A 26,808-nucleotide genomic window follows, 5' to 3' on the forward strand; every position below is an offset into this window, starting at 1 on the left:
ACACACACACACTTTCCACAGACAAACCCCATTATTAGCAGCGCAGTAGCTACTTAAAGACACCTGCTGAGGGATAAAGTATCATAACACTGTGTGCCACCCTGAGCCTCCTGGGACACTGGCAGCCTAGGCCCATAATAATACACAGCCCTGCTTGTGTAGGATTGTGTGTCCGTGTGTGTGTTTGTGTTGACAGACACACTCCCAATGGCCACTGAGCACGGGGAGAACAGAGCACTGCAGTGTTAGACGCGAATAGAACAGCCATCTACAGTGACTTCTCTCACTGTGTGAACCCTGCCAAACCAACAGCCTGTGTGTGTGTGTGTGAGAGAGACCCCCTCATAACAAACCAATGTGTGTGTGTCTCACACAAAAGACCGCGGTTACAAAAACAAAATTGTTTTATTCCCCTCCTCGTCCTCTCCCTCATATAAGACGTGGCTTGGTTCGTACAAAGGTCCAGAGATATCGGTTGTACATGGAAAAACAGAACCCATACTCAGAACAGGACTGACACCAGCTATCTGCTGCTGCACACAGGTCGACATGATGAGACCCCTATAAACACACGCACGCACACACATCATCAAATACACAAACACACACATACACAAATACACACGCACGCACCGATGACAAACCCCTACTCTCTACCCTGCTTCCCTGAGGCGTGCACTTGTTCAACCCCCACGCAGACCAGGATAAAAGATGGCCGCAGTATGTATAGAACGTTGCGGCACATTTTGAAAGTTGCGGTTCTAAGTTGAACATTAAACACTAAGCAAAGTTCAAAAGCCGCCCGGTTCTCAGACCTTCTGCCTATAGCGGTGCCCTTTTGTCCATCCGGAACGTGTTTTCACCCTGTCCAAATAAAGTGGACAAAATACTCTCCTTTAACAAAAAAAGAAGTGTTCCATGGCTGCCTAGTATGCTTGCGTCCGAGTGTGGTGTGAGGAGAATGAACAAGTGCACACTTGAGAGGGAGGGAGGCGTAGCTGGAGGAGGATGGAGGGTTAGATAGTAGCTGGAGGAAGATGGAGGGTTAGATAGGCGATATGCTGCTTGCCTGATGTTTATGATACAAACTCCATGATTATAAATCAATTCAAACACTGCTGATACGCTATACACATATTGTTACACTATGTCTGTGTGTGTTGGCATCATGTTTGTGTTTTTGTTTGTGTTTGTGTGTGTGTTGGCATTGTGACCCTGGTTGCCTGTAGGACTGCAGAAGGGGGTTGGGGGGAGGGGGGGTTGAATCGCAGTGACAAGGAGCTTATCGGAAAGCATCACTTTTGGATGAGACATCCTCACAATCGATCTGCCAAGGAATCGACTTCAAAGTAAACACCAGCACCTTAAGGATTGAAAGGCCAGGCTCTTTTTTTTCTCGCATGCCAGCCAGTCGTTCTGTTTTCAGTAACGCTTCATTTGCAGTAACTCAGTCTTATCTCAATATTAGCATTTTCACAGTAACATTTTCAACAGACCGGAATTCACTTCAGATGCTTTTGCTCATGATATGGGGCCGGATTCACAACATCCTTAAGAAGAAAAGTCTTCTGAACTACAAATTATTTTTTTAACTTCAAAGCTGAGGGAAAAGGTAGATAATTGGATTTTTGCAAAAAGGTTAAAAAAGCAAGAGGGTATTGGGACTGGGAGTTGTAAACTAGTGTCACTGAATTACCTCAGAATATGCATGACGCATCTTTTTTTCTTTTTTTTTAAAGATTCCTTCTAAAAACATTTCAACTGGCCGTTTTTTCTTCTTTTTTTTCCAGATCTTAAAAACCTTACAAATTGAGAAAACGACAATTTCAACAAACGATCGGAAGTCCTCAGTGCACGCAGACGACACGGCGCCGTGCTTCCGAACGCCTCCCACAGTCCAGCTGTGACGATTCCGCCGCCACACGCCGGGCGGCGCCGGAAGAAAGTGACCCGTCACACAGCTTAGTGTGTACTCTCTGCATTGTACGTTTGTTCATTGATCTGTGGCTGTAGTGGACTCACATTTGAACTCTTAATGCCATTCGGGCGGGCCTTTTAGAGGAAGCCCCCCCCCAACCCCTCGTCCTCCTCCTATTGGCTGCCTCATGCCAGGGCGGGGTAGTGTGTTTGGGGTGGGTACCCCAGCTGTAGCCTCATGTCTCTTCTAAGGGCTGTTAGAACAGCCCCCTGGGTGTGCGGTCAGAAATAAATACAAATAAATACTCAGGGTTCCACCGCGGAGAGTCCGTCTGAACACGCTCCGCGACCCCCCGGCTCAACCCCCCCCCCCCCCCCCCACCCCCCCGTGAACCCTCCCGCGTCAGTCGATGCGGTTGCCGCAGATGGTGAAGCGGTCGATCTCCAGCAGGTCCTTCTTGGGCGCGCGATGCTTCAGCCCGTCCCCTTCCTCTCCCCCCGCCCCCGTCGCCGCGGCGAGGACCTTCTCGTCGTCGTCCTCGTCGGGCGTGGTCAGGAAGGTGTCCGATGCGCTGGTGGGTAGCGTGGGGGCGGGCTTCTCCGGCGGGTGGGTGGGCTGAGTTGTGACTGACGCCGAAGACACGCCTCCCGTCTCTGCTGCCGGCTCACCTGGGGGAGGGGTTAGCAGCCGTTACTACGGATACCCCGACTGGTATTTACCCGCGGTTGGTATTTAAAAAATGTCCAAACGCTTTCCGTCAATTCCTTTCGCGAAACGAGACGAATCACAAACGTCAACAAACGTCACAAACGTCAACAATCCTGGAAACAACAACTGATATTTCACACGGAGACGTGAAGGTGAATAAAGAGCAGCCTGGAGGAGAGGCGGAAGGACTGAGCAGATGAAAAACGTGGCGGAGCAGAGGACTGAGGAGGCGCAGTGAGAGGAGGAGGAGGAGAGAGGAGGAGGGGAGAGGAGAAGAGGAGAGACAGGAGGAGGAGAGGAAGAGGAGGGGTTGGAGAGGAGAGAGAGCAGGAGGAGAGAGAGAGGAGGAGAGGAGAGGAAAGAGGAGGAGAGAGAGAGGAGAGGAGGAAAAGGGGGAGAGAGGAGAAGGGGAAGAGGAGAGAAAGGAGGAGGAGATGGAGAGGAAGAGGGGAATACCTGCACTTGCTGGTGGGAGGGGCGGTGGGGGGTTAGAGAGGGGAGGAGGGAGGCGGGAGGGGGGAGGGGCAGCCAGTAGCAGGTCCGTGGGGGGTATGGGTACGGGTACAGCAGCGCCCCCCAAGCCTAGAGCAGCCAGGGGACGAGAAGCAGAGGGGCAGCGTGAAAGGGAGGAGCCGGAGGCGGAGAGAGACGAAAACCCAAGGAAATCTAGTGGAATGGAGTCGCTGCGTGCGTGCGTGCGTGCGTGCGTGCGTGATACCTGGAGGCGGGCCGGTGTGCGCGTGCTTGGGGCGGTGCGCTCGGGAGGAGACGCGGCTGGAGGAGGCCGAGGGCGGAGTCTGGAACAGCTTCTCCTCCATGTTGGCCTCTTTGACGAACATGCACGACGTCCCCAGCAGGACAATGCTGTTCAACACCTTCAGAGTGATCATCCTGCACACGCACACACACACACACACACACGGTACAAGGTAAACACAGGTTAACAAGCAAGCGCCAAATCCACAAAAATGTAATACCTAAGGCTGTGTGTCCACCAGCGAGCTGTATGTAGCTGAACAGCACCAAGCTTACAGCTGCATAGAGCGCACTAGAGACGGAGTTTAGAGCTGGCTAGGCTACCGATGTTTTACAGCTACGTTAGCAACGAGTGTCGTGTTTTTGTAGACTGCAGATTAACTAGCCAAGTTAAGATAGCTAGCTAATGTTAGCTAGTGCTAACGTTCACTGTCTCTGCGGTTTTGCCAAAAACCGACCGCTGTCGTCATCAGAACAGCTTTTTACAGCCTGCGCTCTAGCTCAGAAAGTTACACTTTTTTCAACTGCCAAAAAAGCCTAGAGCTCATGGCGCTGTAGCACTATAAAGCGCTTGGAACACAGCTCTCGTCTCTATAGCGCCCTAGAGCTCATTACCCATTGTAAACAATGAGAAAACAGCACCAGCTCTAAAATACAGCTTGCCGGTGGACATGCGCCTTATGTGAAATAGTCCAGACACACCACACACACACAACCACACACACACACACACACACACAAACACACTCTCTCTCTTACCCCAGATAGAAGAGCAGCACACACATGACGGAGAGTGAGCCCTGGATCCTTACAGAGCTCATCACCACCCGGATCAACTGACAAAAACGCAAAAACAACTTGATCATCGTCTGTTCGACACAAACACACACACAACATGGTAAATGTAATCCGGGTCTTCTTCAGCTTCATTTAAACGTTCAAACGCAGACAGCGGTCGGCGCTAACGGACGTTAACGGCAGAGACACTGACCAGCAGTGCGAGGGGCAGGGGTATGAAGCCCATCCTCCTGGACACGGTGTCACTGTAGTCCGTGTATGCCTGGGAGAGGGACACAGACAACACCCTTCAAATAAATAATCAGCATTCATTTTATACAAAGCACTTTTGTGCTTTATATAGTGCTGAATATGAATATAAAATGCTGATTAGAGAGAGGAAGTGAAGTACGCGTGTGCGGGTGGCTGGGTGGATGAGAGTGTGTGTGTGTGTGTACGTGTCTTACATTTTTCTGTCGACTGCTGACCAGGTCAAAGGCGAGGCTAGCACGATACTCTCCATAGACCTGGGTGATGAAGAGTGCCATAGAATGACATTAGGCTGACATAGAATGACATTAGGCTGACATAGAATGACATTAGGTTGACATGACATTAGGCAGAGATAGAATGACATTAGGCCGACATAGAATGACATTAGGTATACATAGAATGGCATTAGGCTGACATAGACAGACATAGAACAATATTAGGCGCACGTAGAATGACCACCTTCATGAGCTACACTGACAATGAGTGCTACTGATAAAGCCTCTGACCGTTGGCTTGCGTCTGATCAGTTCATTCGACAGCGAGAGCATCTTTTTAGGGTCTGCGAAGGACGATTGAGAGGCGGGCAGAACGGGGTCACTGGGTCACGGCCGACCTAAAGTTGACTTAGAGAAGCGCAGCCTTCCTCGCTAGGTGTACCTGTACTCCCAACCAAACGTCTAGAACGCAACTCCGAGAAGGAGCGCCAGAGTGGGGGAGGGGAGAGAGAGAGAGAGAGAGAGAGAAGGAGAGAGGGGTGGAGGGGAGAGAGAGAGAGAGAGAGAGAGAGAGGGGTGGAGGGGGGGGTAGAAGGAGGAGACGCTGAATGAAAGGAGGCTAACCAGAGGGGGGAGAGGTGAACGTATGGGTGTGAGAGCGGGCGGTGATTGACTTTACTGGGATAAAAGGCTTTAATCTCTTCCTGTTGGGGGTCGGCCTGGGTGCGACTAAGTAACCGTGGATACTGCCCGGGGGGCGGGGAGTGGACAAGGTGAAAGGAGGTGAAGGGGGGAAGGGGGGTGGGGGGCAGTGGGTGGGTGACACTCACTGTCATTACTAACCCTTTCTTCAGCTCTCCAAATCCCTGGTGTGTATGTGTGTGTGTGTTCCCTTGCTTAGATTTGGCTTTCAGTCCAAAGGGGAGTCGGTGTGTGAATGTGTACTCATTTGCCTACCAATTTATTTAGCGCCTGACACTTTCTGCAGTAGTTATTACTTTGTTAACTAACCGAGGGGACCTGACCTCACAACACACACAAAGGCTGATGTAGGCCAAGGGGCTAGGATATAGAGGTGAGAGGGAGGTGCGCCATTCAAGCATGTCCCAGGGGAACAAGACACTATTGTGGAAGTTCCTTGACAAAGATGGTTAGAGTGATAGTGTTCCTATGGCGCATGCAAACCGACCCAGCTGATCAGCAAGCACACACACACACACGTACACACACACTTTTGTGCTTCTTTTCTACTGAAGTGGGACACAGTAGAGGGGCCGGCAATTCCCATACAGTATTATATACCTTGCCCACGCACACAGTCTCTCACTCACACACACACACGCACACTTACGTCAGCGGTGATGTCGTTGAACTTAGTGATGAACGCATGCTTGACGACGTCCACGGCGATCTCGGAGGCTATCACCATGACAACGTCGGGGAACAGCACCCACAGGTGGTCTGCGATCACACACACCAACCACTGATCAACACATTATCAATCACAGCTGACGGTAGGATTAATCATCTACCATTTACAACACAATATAGTTAGTTGACATTGTCAGCTGGGGATAGATGGAGACTGACTATGTTTACACTAATACTGTTTCATTTTAAAACATAACTTTTGCTACGTATAGGTACAGTAGGGCTGCTCGATTATGACAAAAAACTAATTGTGATTATTTAAGCAATATTGTAATTGCGATTATTAAGTATGATTAATATTTCACATTTATATAAAATTTTTTGTGATGATACCTTCATACGAAAAGAAGAGAAATGTATGCCGTCTATCTGCTCTCTGTCTATCAGTGAAATTACTCACAGCGGGAACGCATGTGATTGGTCAGACTCAGACAGCATAAACACCCATGATTGGTCCACGTGCCCCCAGCACACTAAATGCAAAACGGAATTATTGATTGCATTCATTGCGTCCTTTTGCGATTAGTTAATTGCAGGTCATAATTGCGATTAAGATAAATGTGCACGATAAATTGTGCAGTACTATGTTCAGGCCTAGCGTCTGGCCATCCACACTAACCCTGCGCTTTCCTAAAGCAGAGACCTTTGAAAACTGCCGAAGTTTTCAGTTTGAAAACTCCGGATTGCGTTGTGGCGTGAACGGGCGGAAACAGGAGACTTTTGAAAGCGACGACGCAGACCCCCACATTCGCTTCGTCTCGCCCCATATCAAAGTTAAAGTCCCGATGATTGTCACACACCCAACCTGGGGTGGTGAAATTAGTTCTCCGCATTTGACCCATCCCCTGGGGGAGCTGTGAGCAGCAGCGGTGCCGCGCTCGGGAATCATTTGGTGATTTAGCCCCCCAATTCCAACCCTTGATGCTGAGTGCCAAGCAGGGAGGCAATGGGTACCTTTTTTTTTAATAGTCTTTGGTATGACTCGGCCGGGGATCGAACTCACAACCTCCCAGTCTCAGGGCGGACACTCTAACCACAAAGCCACTGAGCATCACATGACCCTTTTCTGGAAGAAAACCGGCGACATCAGCCTTGACTACCATTGGTTAATTCAACATAGATAATGAAGTAGCTCTATACACTCTAGGCAGAGGACACACTTGGGAAGAAACAATTTGTTGAAGAACACTGTCATGGCTACAAAATATTGTGTTATAGTGTTAAAATATTGTTGTTTTTTTACCACCCACACCGCGACCCATTCAGAATGAACCGACAGATGAGAAACACTGAGCTAATCCACGTGGACCATCATGTGACGGGCGCTTTCGTGGCACGTTCGCACGGACGGAGATTTGCGCTTGCGTGGACAGAGATCGTTTTCGTTTTAAAACGGCGTCTTAAAATGAAAACATATTATTGTAAACATACCCGGAGGGAGGGAGGGAAGTTGGAGAGATGGATGGAGAGATCGACAGGCTCTTACCAGGGTTCCATGAGAACTGCTCCATGTTCCTCAGACACACGATGAGCAGGAGGATGTAGTTGGTGAACCTCTCTTTAATATCTACACACACACACACACACACACACACACACACACACACACACACACACACAGACACACACACACACAGACACACAATTAATATAGACTAGCCGCCGTTCTATTCACTAAATGACCATTTCAGGGTTTTCTTCTCACCGCTGTTAGACATCTGGAACAGGTTGTTCTTCTCAAACTTCTTAAAAACGCTTCCTTTGATCTCCACAAACTGCAGAGGAACACACGACATCAGTCACTATGCACTCCTATAGGACGCTGACAGGTGTGTGTGTGTGTGTGTGTGTTGGGGGGGGGTGCGTTTGCGCGTGCGCTTACGTTGTTGGACATCATGATGGTCAGCAGGGATTTGTTGTGCGAGTTGAACGCCACGTTGAGGGTGGTGGCCTGGACCATGATGAGGATGGCGTGGAGGACTGCGACACGGCGAAGCTGAGGAAAAAAACAACAACGCCCTTCCGCGCCACGCACAATAATCCTCTCTCTCTCACACACACACACGTACGTACGTACAGAAACAGCTACACGTACACACACGCGCGCAATCGCTCACAAAAAACAAACAACCTATTTTACACACACACACACACACGCACACACACGCACACACAAGCGCAGTGTCCCTGGGAAGGATACAGACGTAGAGCACGGCCATGAGGAAGTGCGGGATGACTCCGATGTGCGCCCTCTTCCTCTCCTTGGGCTCGGTGGCCGTCCAGTACAGTGCGTCCAGGATGTCCTGGCCGAACGACGAGAACAGCCGGTCCGCCACCTGGGGGAGAGAGGCTCGGCCAATAAGAACACGTCTGGGCGGTGGATACTGACCGCCAGCTAACGGACTGGGCTTATTGTGATGTTCGGCAAACTATTGATCCTTTCAAAGCGGGTTTGACTCTTTTTAAGTCCGATGTTAACGCTTTCCGATTGCCTAAAAGTGTCCTATTAAATTCTGTCTGCTCGTGTGTGTGTGTGTGTGTGTGTGTGTGTGTGTGTGTGTGTGTGTGTGTGTGCCGTGCGTATGTCTGTGTGTGTGTGTGTGTGCCGTGCGTACGTCTGTGTGTGTGTGTGTGTGTGTGTGTGTGTGCCGTGCGTATGTCTGTGTGTGTGTCGTGCGTATGTCTGTGTGTGTGTGCCGTGCGTATGTCTGTGTGTGTGTGCCCCGTGTGTGTGTGTGTGTGAGTGTGTGTGTGTGTGCGTGTGTGTGTGTGTGTGTGTGTGTGTGTGACCTGCCTCCAGCATGTTGTAGATGATGTAGAGCTTGATGACGGACTGGCCCCTGATCAGGTGGTACATCATGGAGTAATCCACGTAGCTCATCATGGAGTAGCACAGCACCATGATGAAGCCCTTCAGCACGTCACACACCTGGGCCGGCTGCAGCAGGCGGGAGCCTCTGTGTGCGCACACACACACACACACACACACACAAACACACAAAGCAATTTCAAATATATGAGAATTTGAAAATATACAAGACAGAGGCAGAGAACGAGAGAGAGAAGAAGAGGAAATCGGAGGTACACTGACATCATAGTAACCGACCAGCTGGTCCTCTCTCTGCTCTCAGGTAAACTACCGTACCAAGCCAGAGACAGGACCATGCTGCCACCTGCAGGGTGATGGCGGTATTACACCCTACTTCATTTTCACTCTGCCTCTCCATGCAAGACTGTGTGAATGTGAGACGAGCGTTTGAGCATGCGTGTTGTGTGAGTGCGTTTGAGCCATCCTTATATGTAACCTCCACACGTTCATCCTTTCACTACGATCTTTTTATCCCTTATCTTTGTCCAGAAACAGAAGTTGAACCAATCGCAGCAAAATAGCTAATGTTACAGGAATCATCAGTGTAACTGCTTTAGCCACTGACCACTAGGGCTGGGTTTAAAAAATCGATTCATCGATTCATCGATTCTGAATCAAAGTATAGTGAGTGTGTGTGTGTGTGTGTGTATGTGTGTGTGTGTTACCTGAGGCCACAGCAGGGCAGTGTGAGGAGCCGTAGCAGGGCCAGCAGCACCCTGAGAGGCAGCAGGGTGAACACGTACAGGAAGGCATCCAGACACAGGAAGAAGCCAAAGATCATCAGCTACAACACAGAGAGAGAGAGAGAGAGAGAGAGAGAGACAGAGAGAGAGAGAGAGAGAGAGAGAGAGAGAGAGAGAGAGAGAGAGAAAGGGGGGAGTCATGCTTTATCCTGCTCTTTTAAATTCAGCAGCAATATTTAGCAGCTTAGATGAACTGATCCAATTTCATATCACAGTACTGCTATTACTTGGTGGACTTTCCCAGTTTATCTGCGTGTCTGTGTGTGTATGCATGCGTGTGTGTGTGTGTGCGCGCGTACGTGTTCATGTGTTAGTTTTGCACGATATGTCGACACAGAAAAAGTATCACGGTACTAGAGTTTTGAAAACGGTACTATACCAGCATTTTGGGAAAAAATCTATACTTTAATGATGAGAATGGCTATTTGATCTGGCTAATAGGCACCAGTCTCTTAAGCACAACGCTGACGTTGCGCTAGTGGTGTGTGCGTGGCGTTGTACGAACTGAGTGTGTAATTTGAGCGGTGGTAGCAAGCTTCACGTGCGTGGCGAGCAGCGGCAGATGGACCTTTCTCCTTTTGTTCCCAATCAGTGAATCATTGTTGTCGAGTGTCCTTGAGTGTATATGAACTAAGCAGCTGTCAAAACGAAATGCCAACCGAAATGCCAACTGGCTGTGCTAGCCAGCTAGTGTTGCCAAATCAAGGTGAAGCTTGTTTTGATACGTTATTTGACTGCCTGAAATATTGTGGTCAGTCGTCCAGTCCAGGAATGGGTTTCCCTCTCGCCAGATGCGAGTATGGCTGGATCCCAGCGGGAGGGGCATATCGGGGCGCCGCTGGCTGAGGGTGGTTAGTTTAATCTCGGCTTGCGGGTTCGCCGCTCTACGACGACCCCGTCTGGTGTAGGGGTCACGGCAACGAGCCGAGAGCGCCGACCACGGGGTTGCACGACTAATCCTCCACAGTAACAACGGGACAATAGGTCAGGTGTGATTGGCTGCCAAATTGGGTGAAAATGGAACAATAATCAGAAATAAAAAATGTTTTTTTTTAAAAAAAATAAGAAAAAAGGAATGACTGTCCGAGACGAGTAGCATAACGTTTTAGATGAACGAACAAGTTTGTTTTTTGTTAGCTAACAGGCTTTTTTCACCAACTGTTAAGATAACAATATAGTAAGCTAGTTTACCTCACATAGCTAGCTAGATGTATCTGCCCCCAAATCATTTTACAACTTGTTTTGTTTTTGATAAACAAGCAGGGCCACAGACAGAGCGCAGCACCAGAAAGCTTCCACAGCACATTCACAACATGTTTGGAAACATAGAATGACACAAAATGTTTGCAATGCATCAGATGAGTTTGTGGAGATGCAGCTGCTCTCTATAAAATACAGCCACATGATTAGCTACACATGTGGGGAAAAAAGGCACAACAGCCTTCCACCTCAGACGGCTGAAGAGGTTTGTCATGGGGCTCAAGATGAACGTAGCGCTACGATGCCTCTGGGAAACTCAGCCCTGGACAGCTTTTTCCATTAGGCAGCCAGACTCCTGATCAATGACCACTGCCTGCTGCCTGCCTGCATGTGTCACTCACACACAGGCTCCCTCAGGCTCACTGTACAGTAACACAAACACACATCCACATGCAACAATGCACATTTGCACCTTCATGCACAATACAGTTTACACACAATGTAGCCTTCTATTATATTTAATAATTACAGGACCTTGAGGGTCTTTATTTACCACACGGAAAGTGACACACACAAACCCACGCGTGAGTGAGCGGTTACACAGCACACACAAAACACATACACACACACACGGATCTTCGGTGGACGCCGGTGCAATTTGCCCTCTGCATTTGCTAAGTATCGAAATTCATGATTTGGTATCAGTATCGGTATGGAAACAAAGATGCTGGTAGTATCGTGACAACACTAGTGTGTGTTTGCGTGCGCGCGTGTGTGTTTACCTTCTCCAGCTCTTTGGGGATGCGGAGGCAGGTGTAGACCCTCTCTCTGCGCTCAGTGTACTTAGCCTCATTGTGTTCCAGGAAGTAGCCTCTGGTCAGCTCAGCACTGATGAACCTGACCAGAGACAGGTCTGGATGGAGAGTGATTGGTAGAGAGGTGGGGGGAGGGGGAGAAGGACAGAGAGAAAGAGGGAGAGAGAGAAAGAGAGATATAAAGAGAGAAGTGTAGAGAGAATGGTTAAAGTAGGTTGCTAGTGTCAAAATGTTATACTCCTCAGCTCACTCTCTCTTATGAATAATAAGTTCTTATGCATCTGCCCTAATTATTACCCTTCATGTGGTTTTATGCCCTTTTGCTTCTTTGTTTGTACAGCTCCGATAACAACATCATTAAGAGGAGAAGTTTCTTTCCTATTTTGCACCTTTTGAACACTTTGTGAAGTCTATCGTTTGTAAAGCAAGGTAGGCTATTTATTTTTACATGTTGGGCCTCTTAGGTCCGATCCTGTCCCAACCCCAACCCTTATTCTAACCCCAACCCACACCAGGGACTGGAGGAAGGACACACAAAACCAACCCGCCGATCTCCACTGCACAAGTAGAGTAGTGGTGAGAGCATAGGACTCCCACCCGGGAGACCGGGGTTCAAGGCCCCGGTGGAGATGACTTTATGGGACTATAATCCAAACCTCCACACGTTCATCCTTTCACTCCAATCTTTTTATCCCTTATCTTTATCCAGAAACAGAAGTTGAACCAATCGCAGCAAAATAGCTAACATTACAGGAATCATCAGTGTAACTGCTTTAGCCACTGACCACTACCATTAATGTTATGGAAGCTGCTGCTAGTTGTTGTGAGCTCATGAGCTAACTGGCTATCCCACTCTTATTGTGCAGGATTAGCATTGGAAGCATTGGAACTGATGTGTCCAGGCGACAAGACCTATCTTAATTTATCCGACATTATTTCATGTCATTTAAATCCACAGCTATTTCAGTGGCATGACTAGCTTCCGTTCTACCAGTCCTGAACAGAAACAAGCCAGCCACGCACATAAGCCAGGCTGGACCTGGCCTGATTTATTTAGGCTAAATAGATGTTTCTCCTAGCCAAATTACCTGATTCATTGTAGTATTGGACGACTTTTGGTTAGTGGCGAGATCAATGAAACCTCAGCATTGGTGGATAAACATTAGCAGGACTGGTGTGCTGGGTTATCTGGTTATCTGTCACCACACTGTCATTAAGAACCTGGCTTGGGCGCGCACACACGCACCGACGCACGGCTCGGGGGCGCGCACCCTCTCGCTTCCCAAATAAGATGCTGTGCAGACACATCACACTTTTTACATTTAGGACACGTAATCCTAAATCACATTCAGTGCTAATTTGAATCAATTTACTCACAAAGAGGAACAGTGTTCCATGCAAATTCACAACATGAGCCCACATAACTTTTTGCTTAATTAATGACAATCAGAACAGTGTTGTCATGAAATATAGACCATCTCTTGTAGGCCTACATGGCTAAACTTAGATAACTCGCTAGTTATCACACATTGGTGCAGTGTAGTGCTTATCTAGCTGGCATTAAGATAGACCTAGCTAACATAGAGAGTCTGCAGGGACCACCACCTGAATTTATTTTTATTAACTTTGAAACAGGATCCCTTCAAGACAGCTGCAGACGAGCAGGCTTACGTTAGCTGCAGCTCTGGTTAGCTAAATTAGCACCAACTTGCTAGTACAGTTACAGTCGCGTAATAGGCTGCATGATCTTATAGTGCACTGCACTTCGAGCTAGCTAGCTAAGCTATCCACGTCAAACTAGTTAGCTTGTAAGCAACGTGCAAAGCGGTTATGAGGTGTCGTGCACACAATGAGGGGAATACCATAGACAGCACGGCTCGCCGACAATGCAACTGAACCAACACATCGCAGTCTTCAAAGCAAAACAAACGCGTGACGCTGGTAACGTTAGCTGGCTGGCTGGCCCATGCTATGTCAGGGGCTCGCCTCGCACTCACCAGAGAGGTTGCGTTTCTTGTCCTTTCTACCGCCGCTCTTGTCGTAGAAACCCAGCGTCTCCGTCGCCTCGGAGCTCTCCCTACTCCTGTCGCTCTTCGCCGTCCGCCTCTCCCTATCCTTGTCCTCCTTATCCGTATCTTTTTCCTCTCCGAGCCCCGCTGATAGCGAGTCCGCCATCTTCGAGCTCAGCTGCTAGACAGACAGTGCGTCACGCCGACGTCAGTGGGGGGAGAAGCGGTGTGTTGCAGTTTCGTGGTGTCGCCACGGAGGGACGCGAGTGCCTGTTTGGTCAAAGCGGAATCCCCATACATGTAGACCTATACACATTGCGTAGGCTACATAAAACATGTTCCTGTATGCATTGAACATTTGGAAATTAAAGATATTCGGGGAAAAAATATTATTAGGAATTCCACTGCAGTTCTTGGCAAGACACAGCCAGCTTAAAGGGAAAAAGTCTGGAATTTTGGACATAGGGCCTCATTTACTATCCATTATGTTGTTGATAGACTTAAAGGGGTAGTTCAGTATTTTGGACTTAGAACTGATTATTGACATATTGAAGGCTCTCACTGGGCTACAATTGAAGTCAAAAGGGGCGTAAATGCATTGTAAATGAAAAACTACGATAAATGTGCTTTCCAGAGATGGGAAGCACAGGGTGTAATCTTACCAGTGTTGAATATTGGTTGATTTTCAGAGAAATGCCTTTTAATCTGATCCTGTTAGCTATTTCTAAATTATAATGATTGGCCTCTGAGTATGGCTGTAGCTGGAGCTTTCTGTAAGAAATGGTGTCCCTCTTCCATAGACTTATGAGATAAAGATGACATTCCATGGCTGGTACACTCTGTGCCAAACAGCAATTGTTGTGGTTAGCGCCGAGGCGGAGTAGCTTATCTTGACCAAACAAGGCCACAGAAGAGACCAGAAAGACAGTTTTATCGAAGAAGAGATGAGCTGGGGGGGGGCACCCGAACCATAAGAACGTTGCAACGAGACCAATGCTTTGATTTGAGTTCAGACAGCATACAGACAGGTCATTTGTGCATTAGACAAAAATGTATGCCATCATCTTTTGTATAAACAGCTTCTGGAATAAACAGCTTTTGCTAGTCGCTCAAATCCCGTGTTGGAGAGATTTATTTGGGATACATCAGAACAAGGAAACACTGGACTGTGTGGTATTGTGTGAGATTGGGGGCCGTCTTTTATTGAAATCAAAACACAACGCAGAGTAGCACATCCTTCAGAGCACTGCTCAGCATGTCTTTGGTATTGTGCTTGACAAGCTTGAAGTAGTGGTCCACGTACATCTGGTTGGCCTGGGTCCATTCTTCGAGTCGGTCGGCATTCTTCTTGGCGAGGATAGGGTTGGGCATACCCAGCAGCATGCAGACTGTGTCCTTCTTGGCCTGCTCACTGTAGATCCAGCTCGGCTCCAGCAGCAAGTTTTTGATCCAGTTTGATGCTTTCACTGCTATTCTACTTGTGCAGTGGAGATCAGCGAACTGACTTTTGTGCTGCCAACAGAGAAATGCAGGTCAACATTCAACAGAGTAATGGAGGGAGGGAGGGAGGGAGTGACAATCCGACAAACGCTATCTATGGTGCACTGGCTTACAGCCACGCACAAAAGGCACTGATTTCTATGTGTGTCAGTGCAGGCGCTTCGCTGTTTAAGCAGCTTGCCAAACCTACTGTCTGAATACAGTATAGTGTAACTTCAACTACGCTAGGATTCTGATATATCTGTGTGTGACTGTACACTGACAAGTTGTTGTGTGTCTCCACAACTCCTGTTCCCATGGCTAATATTGAGCAGATGAAAGACCTGGATGAGGATGATGGTGATGAAGACAGGAGAGGAGAAGACGGGGGAGGAGTGGAGAGAAAGGGCGGTCGAGAGCAGGGGAGACTGGTGATCAAGACAGGAGGGAAAACACTACTGCACTGGGTCAGTATGCTTCAGTCATGTTGTGGCCTGGGACCTTCGGAGAAGGGAGGAGAGGAGGGTTCATTAGTTTCTATCATTTCATTAGTAGTTGTATTATTGTTGAATTAACACACACACACACTCAATTGTGGACTGCCTTGTATAAACATACACACCCACACACACAATTGAATAAGAAAGTGCTTTGAAATGTGAATTCGGTCCAAAAACGCCTGTGAACTGAGCTTACATTTATTTCTGTTGTTTGTTTTTTATTTGTGTGGAGTAGAGTGTTTGTATTTTTCACATTTATACATAAGGCCTTATTCAACAGTCAAAAGACTTTCCAAATTATATTTTGTAAGTTTGGAATCAATAAAAAAGGTACCATTTCTAACCACACAGGGCCAGTTTGTGCTGGAAAAAAGACATATAACACTTAGTAGTTCAAAATAGGATTCATACTTATTACTATGTAATGACAACCAGTCGAGGATACCCAAAATAGCCTAAAATAGGCTCGGACTTGAGGGGGTTAATGATAGTTTCAGTTGGAGATAGTCCAATGGTGCTAAACAAGTGGTTTTATTTCAGCTTGACAGTAGCCACATCTCAGCTATTACCTTGTCAAGGATAGTTGACATCCTCAGACAGATTAACTATTACAACAATCGTTTTACTTCTCAGATAGGCTGAAGCCTTAGATGCCATACCAAACCTGGGAAAGGAATAATAGATAGGAGAGGCAGGGTGGTTAGGTATAGAAAGCATTACACAACTTGTTTCGGTTGTAATTTCCTCTCTACTCATGTGTAACAAGTGGTTTTAACGTTTTAACAGGAATAGGAACACAGGAATAGTCTGCAAGCGGGGGATCAACTATGAAACAAAGAAGCAATGTAACTCGACGAGCAAAAAATACGCTGTTTTATGTAGCCCCTTTCCTACGATGGCAGAGCGCTGACACAATGGATGCGCCCCGCCTCTCTTTGACCACGTGTGTTTTAAGCCTCATAAATACAAGAGTATAGGCTCATGTGCTGCACTAATTCTGCTTCGATTGTAAAGAAAAAGCCTTTAAGTTCACTGAACACGAGTTTGGCTTATAACAACAGAGCTTTTGTAACCTATAGCTCTCCTCAGTGGTGTGAACAAACCTGACTGACTGTGGGCTGTGTACGATGGTTGTCTGGGGAACTGGGACAATGCACAGGGGGTGGGTTGAATTTTGACGTTATGTGCTGGTTGATTTTGTTTCATAAACGAAAATTATGTTGGCGTTCTGTGTACTTACAACGAGGAGTGAAAAAAACATAGATAAAAAAACTAGAAAACTAGATCCTAGTGTACTGGATATTGTATTTTGTATTTGCACTGCCCTGTCCTGCACCCTGTCTATGTTGTCTCCATCAGTGTATGCACCATCGACCTACAGTAGCCTAAACAAATTCCTAGAAGCCTATGTGTAAACCATGGCAATAAACTGATCTTGAATATAATTTGTGGTTCTGATTTTTCTTTGTTCCCACCAGGACTCTCAAAATTCACACCCACACTCCTCTTTCCATAACCACTAGTTCAGTCATGCTACTGTGGTGCTGGAAATGTTTGGTGACTGCCATGATTCATTTAATTAATTAGTTTATGTTGTTTGGCATATATCTTGTTATTTATGTCATGTAACCTTTCATGAAGTCAGTATAGGTCAGGCCAATCTGACACCGACTGTTACCAATTTGAGTTGCAACTGTATTTATATTGTCGTCCCAAAGGGCGGATTAGTGCAAGGAACATTACATTCATTGATTAAAACAAGAAAGACTGCCAGAGAGACAGTAGTCCAGGTATAGGAGAGAGGGAGGGGAGAGGGAGGGAGGGAGAGAGAGAGGGAGGGAGAAGTAGCCTACAATTAAACCATTGGCTGGGAACTCGTGCGCGGCTGCAGGTTGAGGGATCGAGTTTCCCTCGGTAAGAGATCCCCTTGACCGCCATATATTAGGTGTCCGTGTTCCTGTAACGACACGGCAACGGGGCACTCAGCCTCACGGCCCGGTAAGCAGCTGTTTTGCATCAACATTTTTAGTTGTAGCCTAACAATTCATAGGCCGAGGAGTAGCCTAACTAGATAAAATGCCCCTAGGCAGTGCATGTAATAGCGGCTGATTCTGTCGCTCACACCCGGGGTCTGGGTTGTGTTACCGGGACCCGGGGTCTGGGTACTGTTACCGGCGGGCAAGATGGGCTCGTATGCCCGATGGCTGTAAAATGCCGAGTCTGTGGAAGCGGATTACGTTCTCGGTGGCCGCGCTGCTCTGCATCGTTTCCGTGATCCTGCTGATGGTAGCGCTCGCAACGGAACAGTGGGTCACCGGACGGGTTCTGTGCAAGACCGGAGCGGAGATCGTGAATGCGTCCAACCCGGAACTCGCGCAGTTCACCGGGTATATCTACTACGGGCTGTTCCAGGGCGGGAAGACCCGAAAGTGTGGACTCGGGAGTCGTACTTCCAAAATTTACAGTAAGAATAGCTATACTGCTGTGCGTGTGTGCGTGTGTGTGTGTGTGTGTGTGTGTGTGTGTGTGTGTGTGTGTGTGTGTGTGTGTGTGTGTGTGTGAGAGAGAGAGAGAGAGAGAGAGTGTGTGTGAGTGTGATGACCAGTGAAGCAGGTGGGACTATTATTGTGCTTTGTAAGAGCTGAAAACGTCGACTGACCCTTAATTGATTAAACGTAAAGAAGACTGTCTACCAATTACTCTTGGCTGTACCATCAACTCGGCAAAATTGAAAAAGGTTTATTGTGTGTGTGTGTGTGTGTGTGTGTGTGTGTGTGTGTGTGTGTGTCTGGTGTGTCCACGTCCACTGTGTCTAGTCTTCCCTAAGCTTGTGCGGACTTTGAACCACGGCCTCCATGCGCTGGTGATCCTGTTCCTGCTGGTCGCCATGGGTTTCGCCCTGGTCAGCCTGTCCTTCTGTATCTACAACGCCCGCAAGATTCCCTACCAGAGCATCAAGGGGCCGAAGGGCCTCTACCTCTGGAACTTCATCGCTGGTAAGGGGGAGGATGCGTCCATCACGCACACACACACACACACACACACATGCACAAGCAGGCGTTCACTTTTGTCATTTTATTTGATTCACCTGTTCTTTCATTGTCTTTCTATTGATCTTCTCTCTTTCTTTCTTTCTCTCTCTTGTCTCTTTCCTGATCTTTCTCCCTGTCCCTTCCTGATCCCCTGTCGACTCCTCTCCTCCATTCTTTACCACCCTCTCTTTCCACTCTCCCTTTCTCACCCTCTCCTTTAACCTTTCACCTCACCCTGTCCCCCACCTCCCCCTCTCCCTCTTTCCACCCTCACCCTGTCTCTCTATCTGTCATCCTCTCTCTCCCTTCACTCTCCTGTCCCCTTCTCCACCCTCTCTATCCCTGCACCCTCACCCCTCCCTCTTCCTTCACCCTCTCCCTCCCTCTACCCTTACCCACTTACTCCTCATCCCCTCTCCCTCCATCCCTCCATCTCTCCCTCCCTCCACCCTTACCCCCTTCTCTCTCTCTCTCTCTCTCTCTCTCTCTCTCTCTCTCTCTCAGCCTTGTTCGCAGCGCTGGCCGTCCTGTGCTTCCTGGCCTCCATGAGGTGCTACAGCCTGACGGAGCGCGTGGCCAACTTCAGGGAGACCCTGTTCATCCTCTCCGTGCTGGACGAGGGCCTGGCCTGGTCCTTCTGGCTGGCCGTGGCCAGCGTCGGCACGCACGCCGCCGTCTGCTGCGTGGTGGCGGCGAGCAGGATCAAGATGCCAAAGCGTCAGAGCAAGAAGCCGGAGGAGCCGACCATCACGGCTCTCGACATGCTGTACTGACGCGGCTGCTATTGCAGTACGTGCGACGCACGAGCCAGCGATCGAGTCGGGTCTCTGAGCACGCTCGTTCGCTCTCAAGCGCACGCACACACACACACACACACACACACGCACAGTCACTGCCAACTTTCACGACCATACGGGTGCTATCATAGCATTTTTCCTGTACGTATATGGGTTTAATGCTTCAGTTGGGATATGACGATCTGAGCCTGCCAACACTGCTGCCCACTTTTTGATTCAGCAGACTTTCACTGTGGTTGATTAAGGCACAGGAGGTGACTCCCCAGTGGATCACATGGCTTTGTGTTGACTGTGACAGACTGATTTTGTGACTAATGTTATTGAGTGCTTCTGCTGGAATGCTCTGACATACTTCCATTGTTGTGTCTGTATGTGCTGAAAATGTCATGTAAATACATTTTTGTCGTTTAATGTACAAATTAAAATGTCATAAATGTTTTTGCTTCATGCAAATTGACGTAAAGACTGCAAATTCATTCAAAGACTTTTGGTGTGTCTGCACTGTTGTCGGTAGATGGCGACAGAGTACCGTTAGGTACCGCTTGTCAAACCGTCGCTCAATACTGACGTATACGGCATGCGACAAATTGAGGTCTGTACTGAAGGACCTTCCTCACATGTAACCTGTGTAGTCTAGTATTATTCACAGTTTTCCTAGTAAACAGTTGTACAGCAGATAACAATGCTTCCTTTGAGAAGAGCCGTGCTATCAGCGACACAGAGACGGCATTGTCGGTATTTTTCAGCGTCTCAAAGCAACTGGAACGCCAGAAAAGTAAGTTTCATAATGCTTAGCTAGCTGTTTGTAGCTAGCTGGCTGGCTACAGAGTGGCTTTTACTGCCTGTTTGTCTTTGTCTAACAAGTTATTCTGTGGGTGTGTGTGAGAGAGAGAGAGAGAGAGAGAGTGTGAGAGAGAGAGACTGTTGTAGCTAGCTACTGTACGTGTGCAACTGATTACTGTATGTGTGTGTATGTGAGACTGTGAGTGAGAGAAAAAGACAAGTGTATCCTCTATGAATCCACCCTGCTGTGTGTCTAGGGTCTGGTGTTGGGAGTGTATTATGAATCCACCCTGCTGTGTGTTTAGGGTCTGGTGTTGGGAGTGTATTATGAATCCACCCTGCTGTGTGTCTAGGGTCTGGTGTTGGGAGTGTATGATAAGGAGAAGGAGGACGGCAGTCTGCACCTGACAGAGGCAGCAGCAGGCTTCGACCGCGCACTGTCCGGTAAACTCACCGAGCTGCTGAAAATGTGAGCCTTCAGAGACATGAAAACCTACAATTACATCACATGGCCAGACCAACATCCTAGGTCTATAGCTAACCGGTCATCATTATTTCTCATTAGGGTGTATATACCCAATTAGTACACCCCCCCCCCCCCCCCCCCTAGAAATGGATCATATAAAGTTAGATGTTAACGGCTGTCTCCTGTACAGATCTGGCCCACCTCTGAAGAAAGGCAAAAACAGGATATTCTATGGCGTCCATGAGGTAGGCTAACTCACACTCAGAGTATAAGACTAGAAATCAGAAATACAAGACAATTCTTATTGTATTTCTCTGTGTGTGCGTGTGTGTGTGATCCCTACAGGACTTTCCGTGTGTGGCGGTGGTGGGGCTGGGTAAGGAGGATGCAGGTGTGTGCGGGGCTGAATACTGGGACACCTGCAAAGAGAACATCCGAACGGCGGTGTCAGGTGAGAGACACCTGCTTATACCTCCTAGTGTGTGTGTGTATGTGTGTGTGCGAACTTATGTTTTGATCTCTATGGACTATGTAATTGATTGTGTGTGTGTGTGTGTGTATGTGTGTATGTGTATGTGTTTGTGTGTGTGTGTGTGTGTGTGTGTGTGTGTGTGGATGCGTGTGTGTGTGTGTGTGGATGCGTGTGTGTGGGTCCAGCGGGCTGCAGGCTGCTGCAGGACCTGGAGGTGAGTCATGTGGAGGTGGACGGCTGCGGTGACACTCAGGCGGCAGCAGAGGGCGCTGTGCTGGGACTGTTTGAGTATGACGAACTGAAGACCAAGAAGAAGACTAGAGTCAACACGCAACTACACAGGAGGTAGACACAACACACACACACACTAAAACACACACTAACACGAGCCCCATAGCATGTAGAGACAATCACACACGCACACACACACGCTAAGTAGCATGTGTGCTAATTCCAGTGCAGACTTGGCGGGTTGGGAGAAGGGTGTTCTGTATGGGGAAGGACAGAATCTCGCCCGCCTACTCATGGAGGCCCCGGCCAATTACATCACTCCTACCGTGTTCGCTGACACCATTGAACAGAAGCTGGCACCCTACGCTGACCGAGTCACCATCCACAAGAGGTACGGGTGTTTCTGTGTGTGTTTGTGTATGTGTGTGTGTGTGTGTGTGTGTGTGTGCGTGTGTGTGCGCACTGAGTAGATCACGCTGCCACTTTCAAAAGCAATGATAAAGAGGGTTCGTCAGTGTATTTACAGGCATTGTGTGTGTGTGTGTGTGTGTGTGTGTTTAGGCCTCAGACGTGGATAGAGGAGCAGAAAATGGGGGCGTTCCTGAGCGTGTCCAGAGGCTCGGAGGAGCCCCCTGTCTTCCTGGAGCTGCACTACAACGGCTGCCCCGACCACACACAAGCACCGCTGCTACTGGTGGGCAAGGGTATCACCTTTGACAGGTAAACGTTAAGACAGACGCGCGTGCGCGCACACACACACATACACACACACACACACACACACACACTGGGCTGGGAGCCAGGTGATATAAGATGGAAAGGTAGCATGTTAGCTCTATGGAACAGACTAATAAAAATGCCAGAGAGTCGAGTTGCTAGGAAAATATTCAACTGGGATGTAACTCTAAAAGGTACATGGGCAAGTGAGATGGAGGACATACTAGGACAAATAGGAGCATCTGACCTTTTCCAAAATGTAAATACGGTGAATATCTCTGGTTAAGGAAGCTTTGTCTAATACACATCAGATAAAATGGTCACAGGATATACTATATAAACCGATATTAAGAACGTTTAGTATGATAAAAAGGTGGTATGGAAATGAAAAATATGTTTGTGCTCCATTATCCAAAAGACAAAGATCATTATGTGCCCAACTTCGCTCTGGGATCTTGCCCCTGCACCTTGAAACTGGACGTTATCGGGGGGTTACAAAAGAAGAGCGCATTTGTATCTACTGTAATATTGATATTGAGAATGAGTTCCATTTTGTGTTTTATTGCCCCTTATATCATGAGTTGCGTCAAAAATTATTTGAGAGATGTAAAAATATTGATTTGATGTGGTTGAGTGATGCAGAGAGACTAAAATGGATGTTTGATCATAGGGTATTTGCACTTGCAGAATATTTAGAGAAAGCTTGGGACAAACAATCAAAGATAACTTATATGTGATGCATTTATTTAGGATTTTGACGAAAGACTGTTATTCTATAATACTGTTATTATCATACACACTGCTACACATCTTTGATACTTGTGGCCAATAGTATCTCTCTCTATCTCTATCTCTCCGTGCACAGTGGGGGTATTTCTCTGAAGCCGGCGTCTGGTATGGACGCCATGAGGGCCGACATGGGCGGAGCCGCCACGGTCTGCGCTTCTATCGTCACCGCAGCTGCCCTCAAGCTCCCGATCAACATCATCGGTGACTGACGGCCGGCTCGCTAAAAACATACGCCAAGTTATGATCCATGCAGCGCATCGCAAATGTACTGTATACAAGTATCATTAATGTATGTATGTAATCCTTCCTCACTTTCTCCCTCTTCCATTCTTTCCCCTTCTTGCTCTCTTTTTCTCTCTCTCCCTCTGTCCCTCTCTCTGGTTGCCTCTCCTTCTCCCTCCTTCCCTTTTCTCTCTCTCTCTCTCCCCTCCCTCCCTCCATCTGCAGGCTTAGCTCCTCTGTGTGAGAACATGCCTAGTGGGAAGGCCAACAAGCCCGGCGACGTCGTCCGTGCCAAGAACGGGAAGACCATCCAGGTGGACAACACGGACGCCGAGGGCAGGCTGATCCTGGCAGACGCTCTCTGTTACGCCCACAGCTTCAACCCCCGAGCCATCGTCAACGCCGCCACGCTAACGGGTACTGCGTATTCCTCAAGAGGATGACGATGCTAAGCTAACAAGTGTGTCGGCAAAGGCTGATTATGCTAAGATAACAGGTGTTAATGAAAGGCTGATGATGCTAAGCTAACACACGTGTTCATGAAATGCTGATGAGGCTCAACTATCTCTCTATTTCTCTTTCTCAGGGGCAATGGATGTTGCTCTGGGGTCAGCGGCTACAGGGGTGTTTACAAACTCTGACTGGCTTTGGAGTCAACTGCACAAGGTACACACACAGTCACACACACACACACTCGAAAACGCTGCATTTGCCTAAACAAATCAGATGTAATGTTGGACAACAAGGACCGACAATGATGGTTGTTGATCCAGTCTGTTGATGGTGTTGTGGTGATGTGTGTGTCCAGGCCAGTGTGGTGACAGGAGACAGAGTGTGGCGGATGCCCCTATTCCAACACTACACACAGCAGGTGACCGCCAGCCAGCTGGCTGACCTCAACAACATTGGGAAGTACAGCCGGTAAGCACACTACGACAATAGAGCTTAAGTGTGTGTGTGTGTGTTTGTAGTTCTGTGTGTATGAGAGAGAGGGAGATTTTCCGTACACCTGTGAGTACTGGTGAAGCCTGCAGTTGACTATGTGTGTGTGTGTGTGTGTGTGTGTGTGTGTGTGTGTGTGTGTGTGTGCGCGCGTGTGCGCGCGTGTGTGCGTGCGTGCGCGTGTCCAGTTCTGGTGGAGCCTGTACAGCGGCAGCATTCCTGAGAGAATTTGTGACGTCGCCTCATTGGGCACATCTGGACATCGCTGGGGTGATGACCAATAAGGACGAGGTTCCCTACCTCAGAAAGGGAATGTCGGGACGCCCCACACGGACACTGGTGGAGTTCACCGCTGGACTAGCTAAAGAAGCCTGAGACCCTCTCCCTCTCTCTCTCTCTCTCTCTCTCTCTCACACACACTTACACACATACACGGTCTAAGAAATTGAGAATTGTTCGCTCTATCAGTTAGATCAACTGGAGAGACGTAGTGAACCACTTTGGATTATGTATTTGAATAAAGTATTACTGAATCAGTCTGTGCAGGTATTTCAACAGAACTTTAAATTTCATGGAAGGTTCAGGATGGATGCCCAATTCTTACTTTTTATATTGCTTTCAAATGCACCTCAGCTTACAAACTGTACATGCATAAATATTATTGTAATATAATAATTTTTGGATCTAATAAATGTTCTTTGAATAACAACCATCTCTTTCGTGCGATGCTTTTAGTCCAATCGCGTTCTTCTCCAGTGTATTTAGCAAATGTGCCATCTACTGCGCATGTGTACAGACGGGCGGTTCAGATAACAATCAAACATGGCTTCCTCCATGGGTGGAATGTTTCCCGGCCAACAGCCGCCTGGTCCTCATCCCGTCGGGGGGCCGGGGCAGCCGGGTTTACTCCCCGGTCCGCAGGGAGCTCGGGGTCAGGGGAATAACACACTGGTGGACGACCTAGAGGCTTCTTTCGAGGTAACGTTGAGAATGGGACTGGATGTAAACGTAGGCTATCAGCTAATGTTAGCTAGTGACGTGCTAGGCTTGCAGCTAGCTAGCTAGGGTAAGCTAGGTTATTTGGAAAGCTGCCTCTAGAAATGTAGCTGGCCAACGCTCATTTCTGATATCGAGGAAACACGCTAGCAGATCCACCCGAGGTAGCTAACCTTAACAGGACGTGAGCTAGCTTAGCTAGCTAGTTCTAACGTACGTAGCTAATTTGGTCCTGGCTGCATAGTAGTGGTGTTGATGAGGTGACAAACACACGTTACCCTCGGACGCTTGCATTTCTCCCCTTGTCATGTAACGGTACATGCCCGAATGAATGGATGGAGGGATATAGCTAGCTTGCTCGCTGGGGGTCTTGTGGCGATAGTTGGGGGACTGCTGCATCACCAAATATGCTACCTAGCTAACGTTAGCTAAAATTTGTTGTGTCTGTCATCATTTGCAGGCTTGCTTCGCATCCCTTGTGAGTCAAGACTATGTGAACGGAACAGACCAGGAGGAGATCCGAACAGGTCAGTTCAGAGCACTTAGTGACCGCCACGTCCGTTTAATTGCAGGCCCTCTCGCCTTCCTGAGTGACCCAGTGATGCAAAAATGTGGGTCGTCTCCCCTCAGGCGTTGACCAGTGTATCCAGAAGTTCTTGGACGTTGCCAGGCAGACCGAGTGTTTCTTCCTACAGAAGAGGCTACAGCTGTCTGTTCAGAAGCCGGAGCAGGTGGTCAAGGAGGTAAAGCACTGGAGCCCCATGCAGAAATGCTCAGCTTAGTTGCACAGCCTACTGACCACAGCCTACTGACCTACATTATTGGTCAGTGGTCATACTCCACATCTTGCATAGCTTTAGTCTCTCTTTCTCTCTCTCTCTCTCCTATATCCCATCTCTCCATCCACCTCTCCTTCCTTCCTATACCATCTCTCCATCCACCTCTCTCTCCTTTCCATCCCTGTCTCCTATACCCCATCTCTCCATCCACCTCTCTCTTTCTCTCTCCTATACCCCATCTTTCTATCCACATCTCTCTCTCTCTCCTATATCCCACCTCTCCATCCACCTCTCTCTCCTCTGTAGGATGTTTCAGAGTTGCGTAACGAGCTGCAGAGGAAGGAGCTGCTGGTTCAGAAGCACCTGACCAAGCTGCACCACTGGCAGCAAGTGCTGGAGGACGTGAGCGTTCAGCACCGCAAGCCATCCGACCTGCCCCCGCCCGGACCGCTGGCCTTCCTGGAGCAGGCCTCCGCCAGCCTGCCCCCCGCCCCCATGAAGCAGAACTAGCACACACACACACACACATACATATGTACAGCTCTATACACACACATGCTTACATGCACACAAACACAGACACAAAACCCACACACATACTCACTCTCACACACACACACACACACACAAGGACACACAGACTCTACCTGGACTACTTGCAGTACCTGGACACCAAGAACCAAAAAGGGCCACGGTCCAAAGCCCAGCAGTGAGGATGCTGTGGGGATTGGTGTGTGGTTTCAGCTCTGGTGGTCAGAGCAGAAATGAAATCATTAGCAGGCTATGAGTCATCGTGTAGGTTCTTTCTTTTGTACTTGTGTATATATTTATAGTAGACTGACTTGTTTTTTTGTACTGAATGAATAAATGTGGAGAGAGAGAGTGCGAG

The 26,808-nt window shown here is 48.3% G+C and overlaps 4 protein-coding genes across 4 annotated transcripts; 3 read left to right on the forward strand and 1 right to left on the reverse strand.

Annotated features, from left to right (window-relative positions):
- Positions 1 to 2,320: 2,320 nt before the first annotated feature.
- tapt1b (transmembrane anterior posterior transformation 1b) lies at positions 2,321 to 13,880 on the reverse strand (the record flags this gene model as incomplete). Its single annotated transcript, XM_084454357.1, has 14 exons — positions 2,321 to 2,586; positions 3,345 to 3,517; positions 4,142 to 4,218; positions 4,374 to 4,442; positions 4,627 to 4,686; positions 5,999 to 6,108; positions 7,565 to 7,645; positions 7,784 to 7,853; positions 7,961 to 8,058; positions 8,279 to 8,414; positions 8,873 to 9,035; positions 9,613 to 9,731; positions 11,673 to 11,803; positions 13,703 to 13,880. The coding sequence occupies 14 exons, from the start codon at positions 13,878 to 13,880 to the stop codon at positions 2,321 to 2,323; spliced, it is 1,731 nt and encodes a 576-aa protein (XP_084310483.1).
- A 4,024-nt stretch (positions 13,881 to 17,904) lies between these two features.
- clrn2 (clarin 2) lies at positions 17,905 to 19,498 on the forward strand (the record flags this gene model as incomplete). The annotated part of the gene is made up of 3 exons (XM_084454613.1): positions 17,905 to 18,157; positions 18,510 to 18,689; positions 19,230 to 19,498. The coding sequence occupies 3 exons, from the start codon at positions 17,905 to 17,907 to the stop codon at positions 19,496 to 19,498; spliced, it is 702 nt and encodes a 233-aa protein (XP_084310739.1).
- A 661-nt stretch (positions 19,499 to 20,159) lies between these two features.
- On the forward strand, positions 20,160 to 24,766 carry lap3 (leucine aminopeptidase 3). The gene is made up of 12 exons (XM_084454365.1): positions 20,160 to 20,297; positions 20,659 to 20,774; positions 20,962 to 21,016; positions 21,117 to 21,222; positions 21,429 to 21,588; positions 21,701 to 21,865; positions 22,036 to 22,194; positions 23,057 to 23,181; positions 23,428 to 23,619; positions 23,789 to 23,868; positions 24,011 to 24,123; positions 24,333 to 24,766. The coding sequence occupies exons 1-12, from the start codon at positions 20,205 to 20,207 to the stop codon at positions 24,517 to 24,519; spliced, it is 1,551 nt and encodes a 516-aa protein (XP_084310491.1). The 5' UTR covers positions 20,160 to 20,204; the 3' UTR covers positions 24,520 to 24,766.
- Positions 24,767 to 24,966: 200 nt separating this feature from the next.
- Positions 24,967 to 26,786, forward strand: med28 (mediator complex subunit 28; the record flags this gene model as incomplete). The annotated part of the gene is made up of 4 exons (XM_084454234.1): positions 24,967 to 25,122; positions 25,601 to 25,667; positions 25,771 to 25,883; positions 26,226 to 26,786. The coding sequence occupies 4 exons, from the start codon at positions 24,967 to 24,969 to the stop codon at positions 26,427 to 26,429; spliced, it is 540 nt and encodes a 179-aa protein (XP_084310360.1). The 3' UTR covers positions 26,430 to 26,786.
- Between the last annotated feature and the right edge of the window lie 22 nt (positions 26,787 to 26,808).

Source organism: Borostomias antarcticus (genome assembly GCF_949987555.1).
Source record: "Borostomias antarcticus genome assembly, chromosome: 20".
NCBI classification, from domain to species: domain Eukaryota; kingdom Metazoa; phylum Chordata; class Actinopteri; order Stomiiformes; family Stomiidae; genus Borostomias; species Borostomias antarcticus.

Coding starts and splice junctions, on each gene's coding strand:
- lap3 (XM_084454365.1), top strand. CDS start 20,205: ATGCTTCCTTTGAGAAGAGCCGTGCTATCAGCGACACAGAGACGGCAT. Junction 20,775..20,961: donor CTCACCGAGCTGCTGAAAAT/GTGAGCCTTCAG, acceptor TCTCCTGTACAG/ATCTGGCCCACCTCTGAAGA. Junction 23,620..23,788: donor CAACGCCGCCACGCTAACGG/GTACTGCGTATT, acceptor TCTCTTTCTCAG/GGGCAATGGATGTTGCTCTG.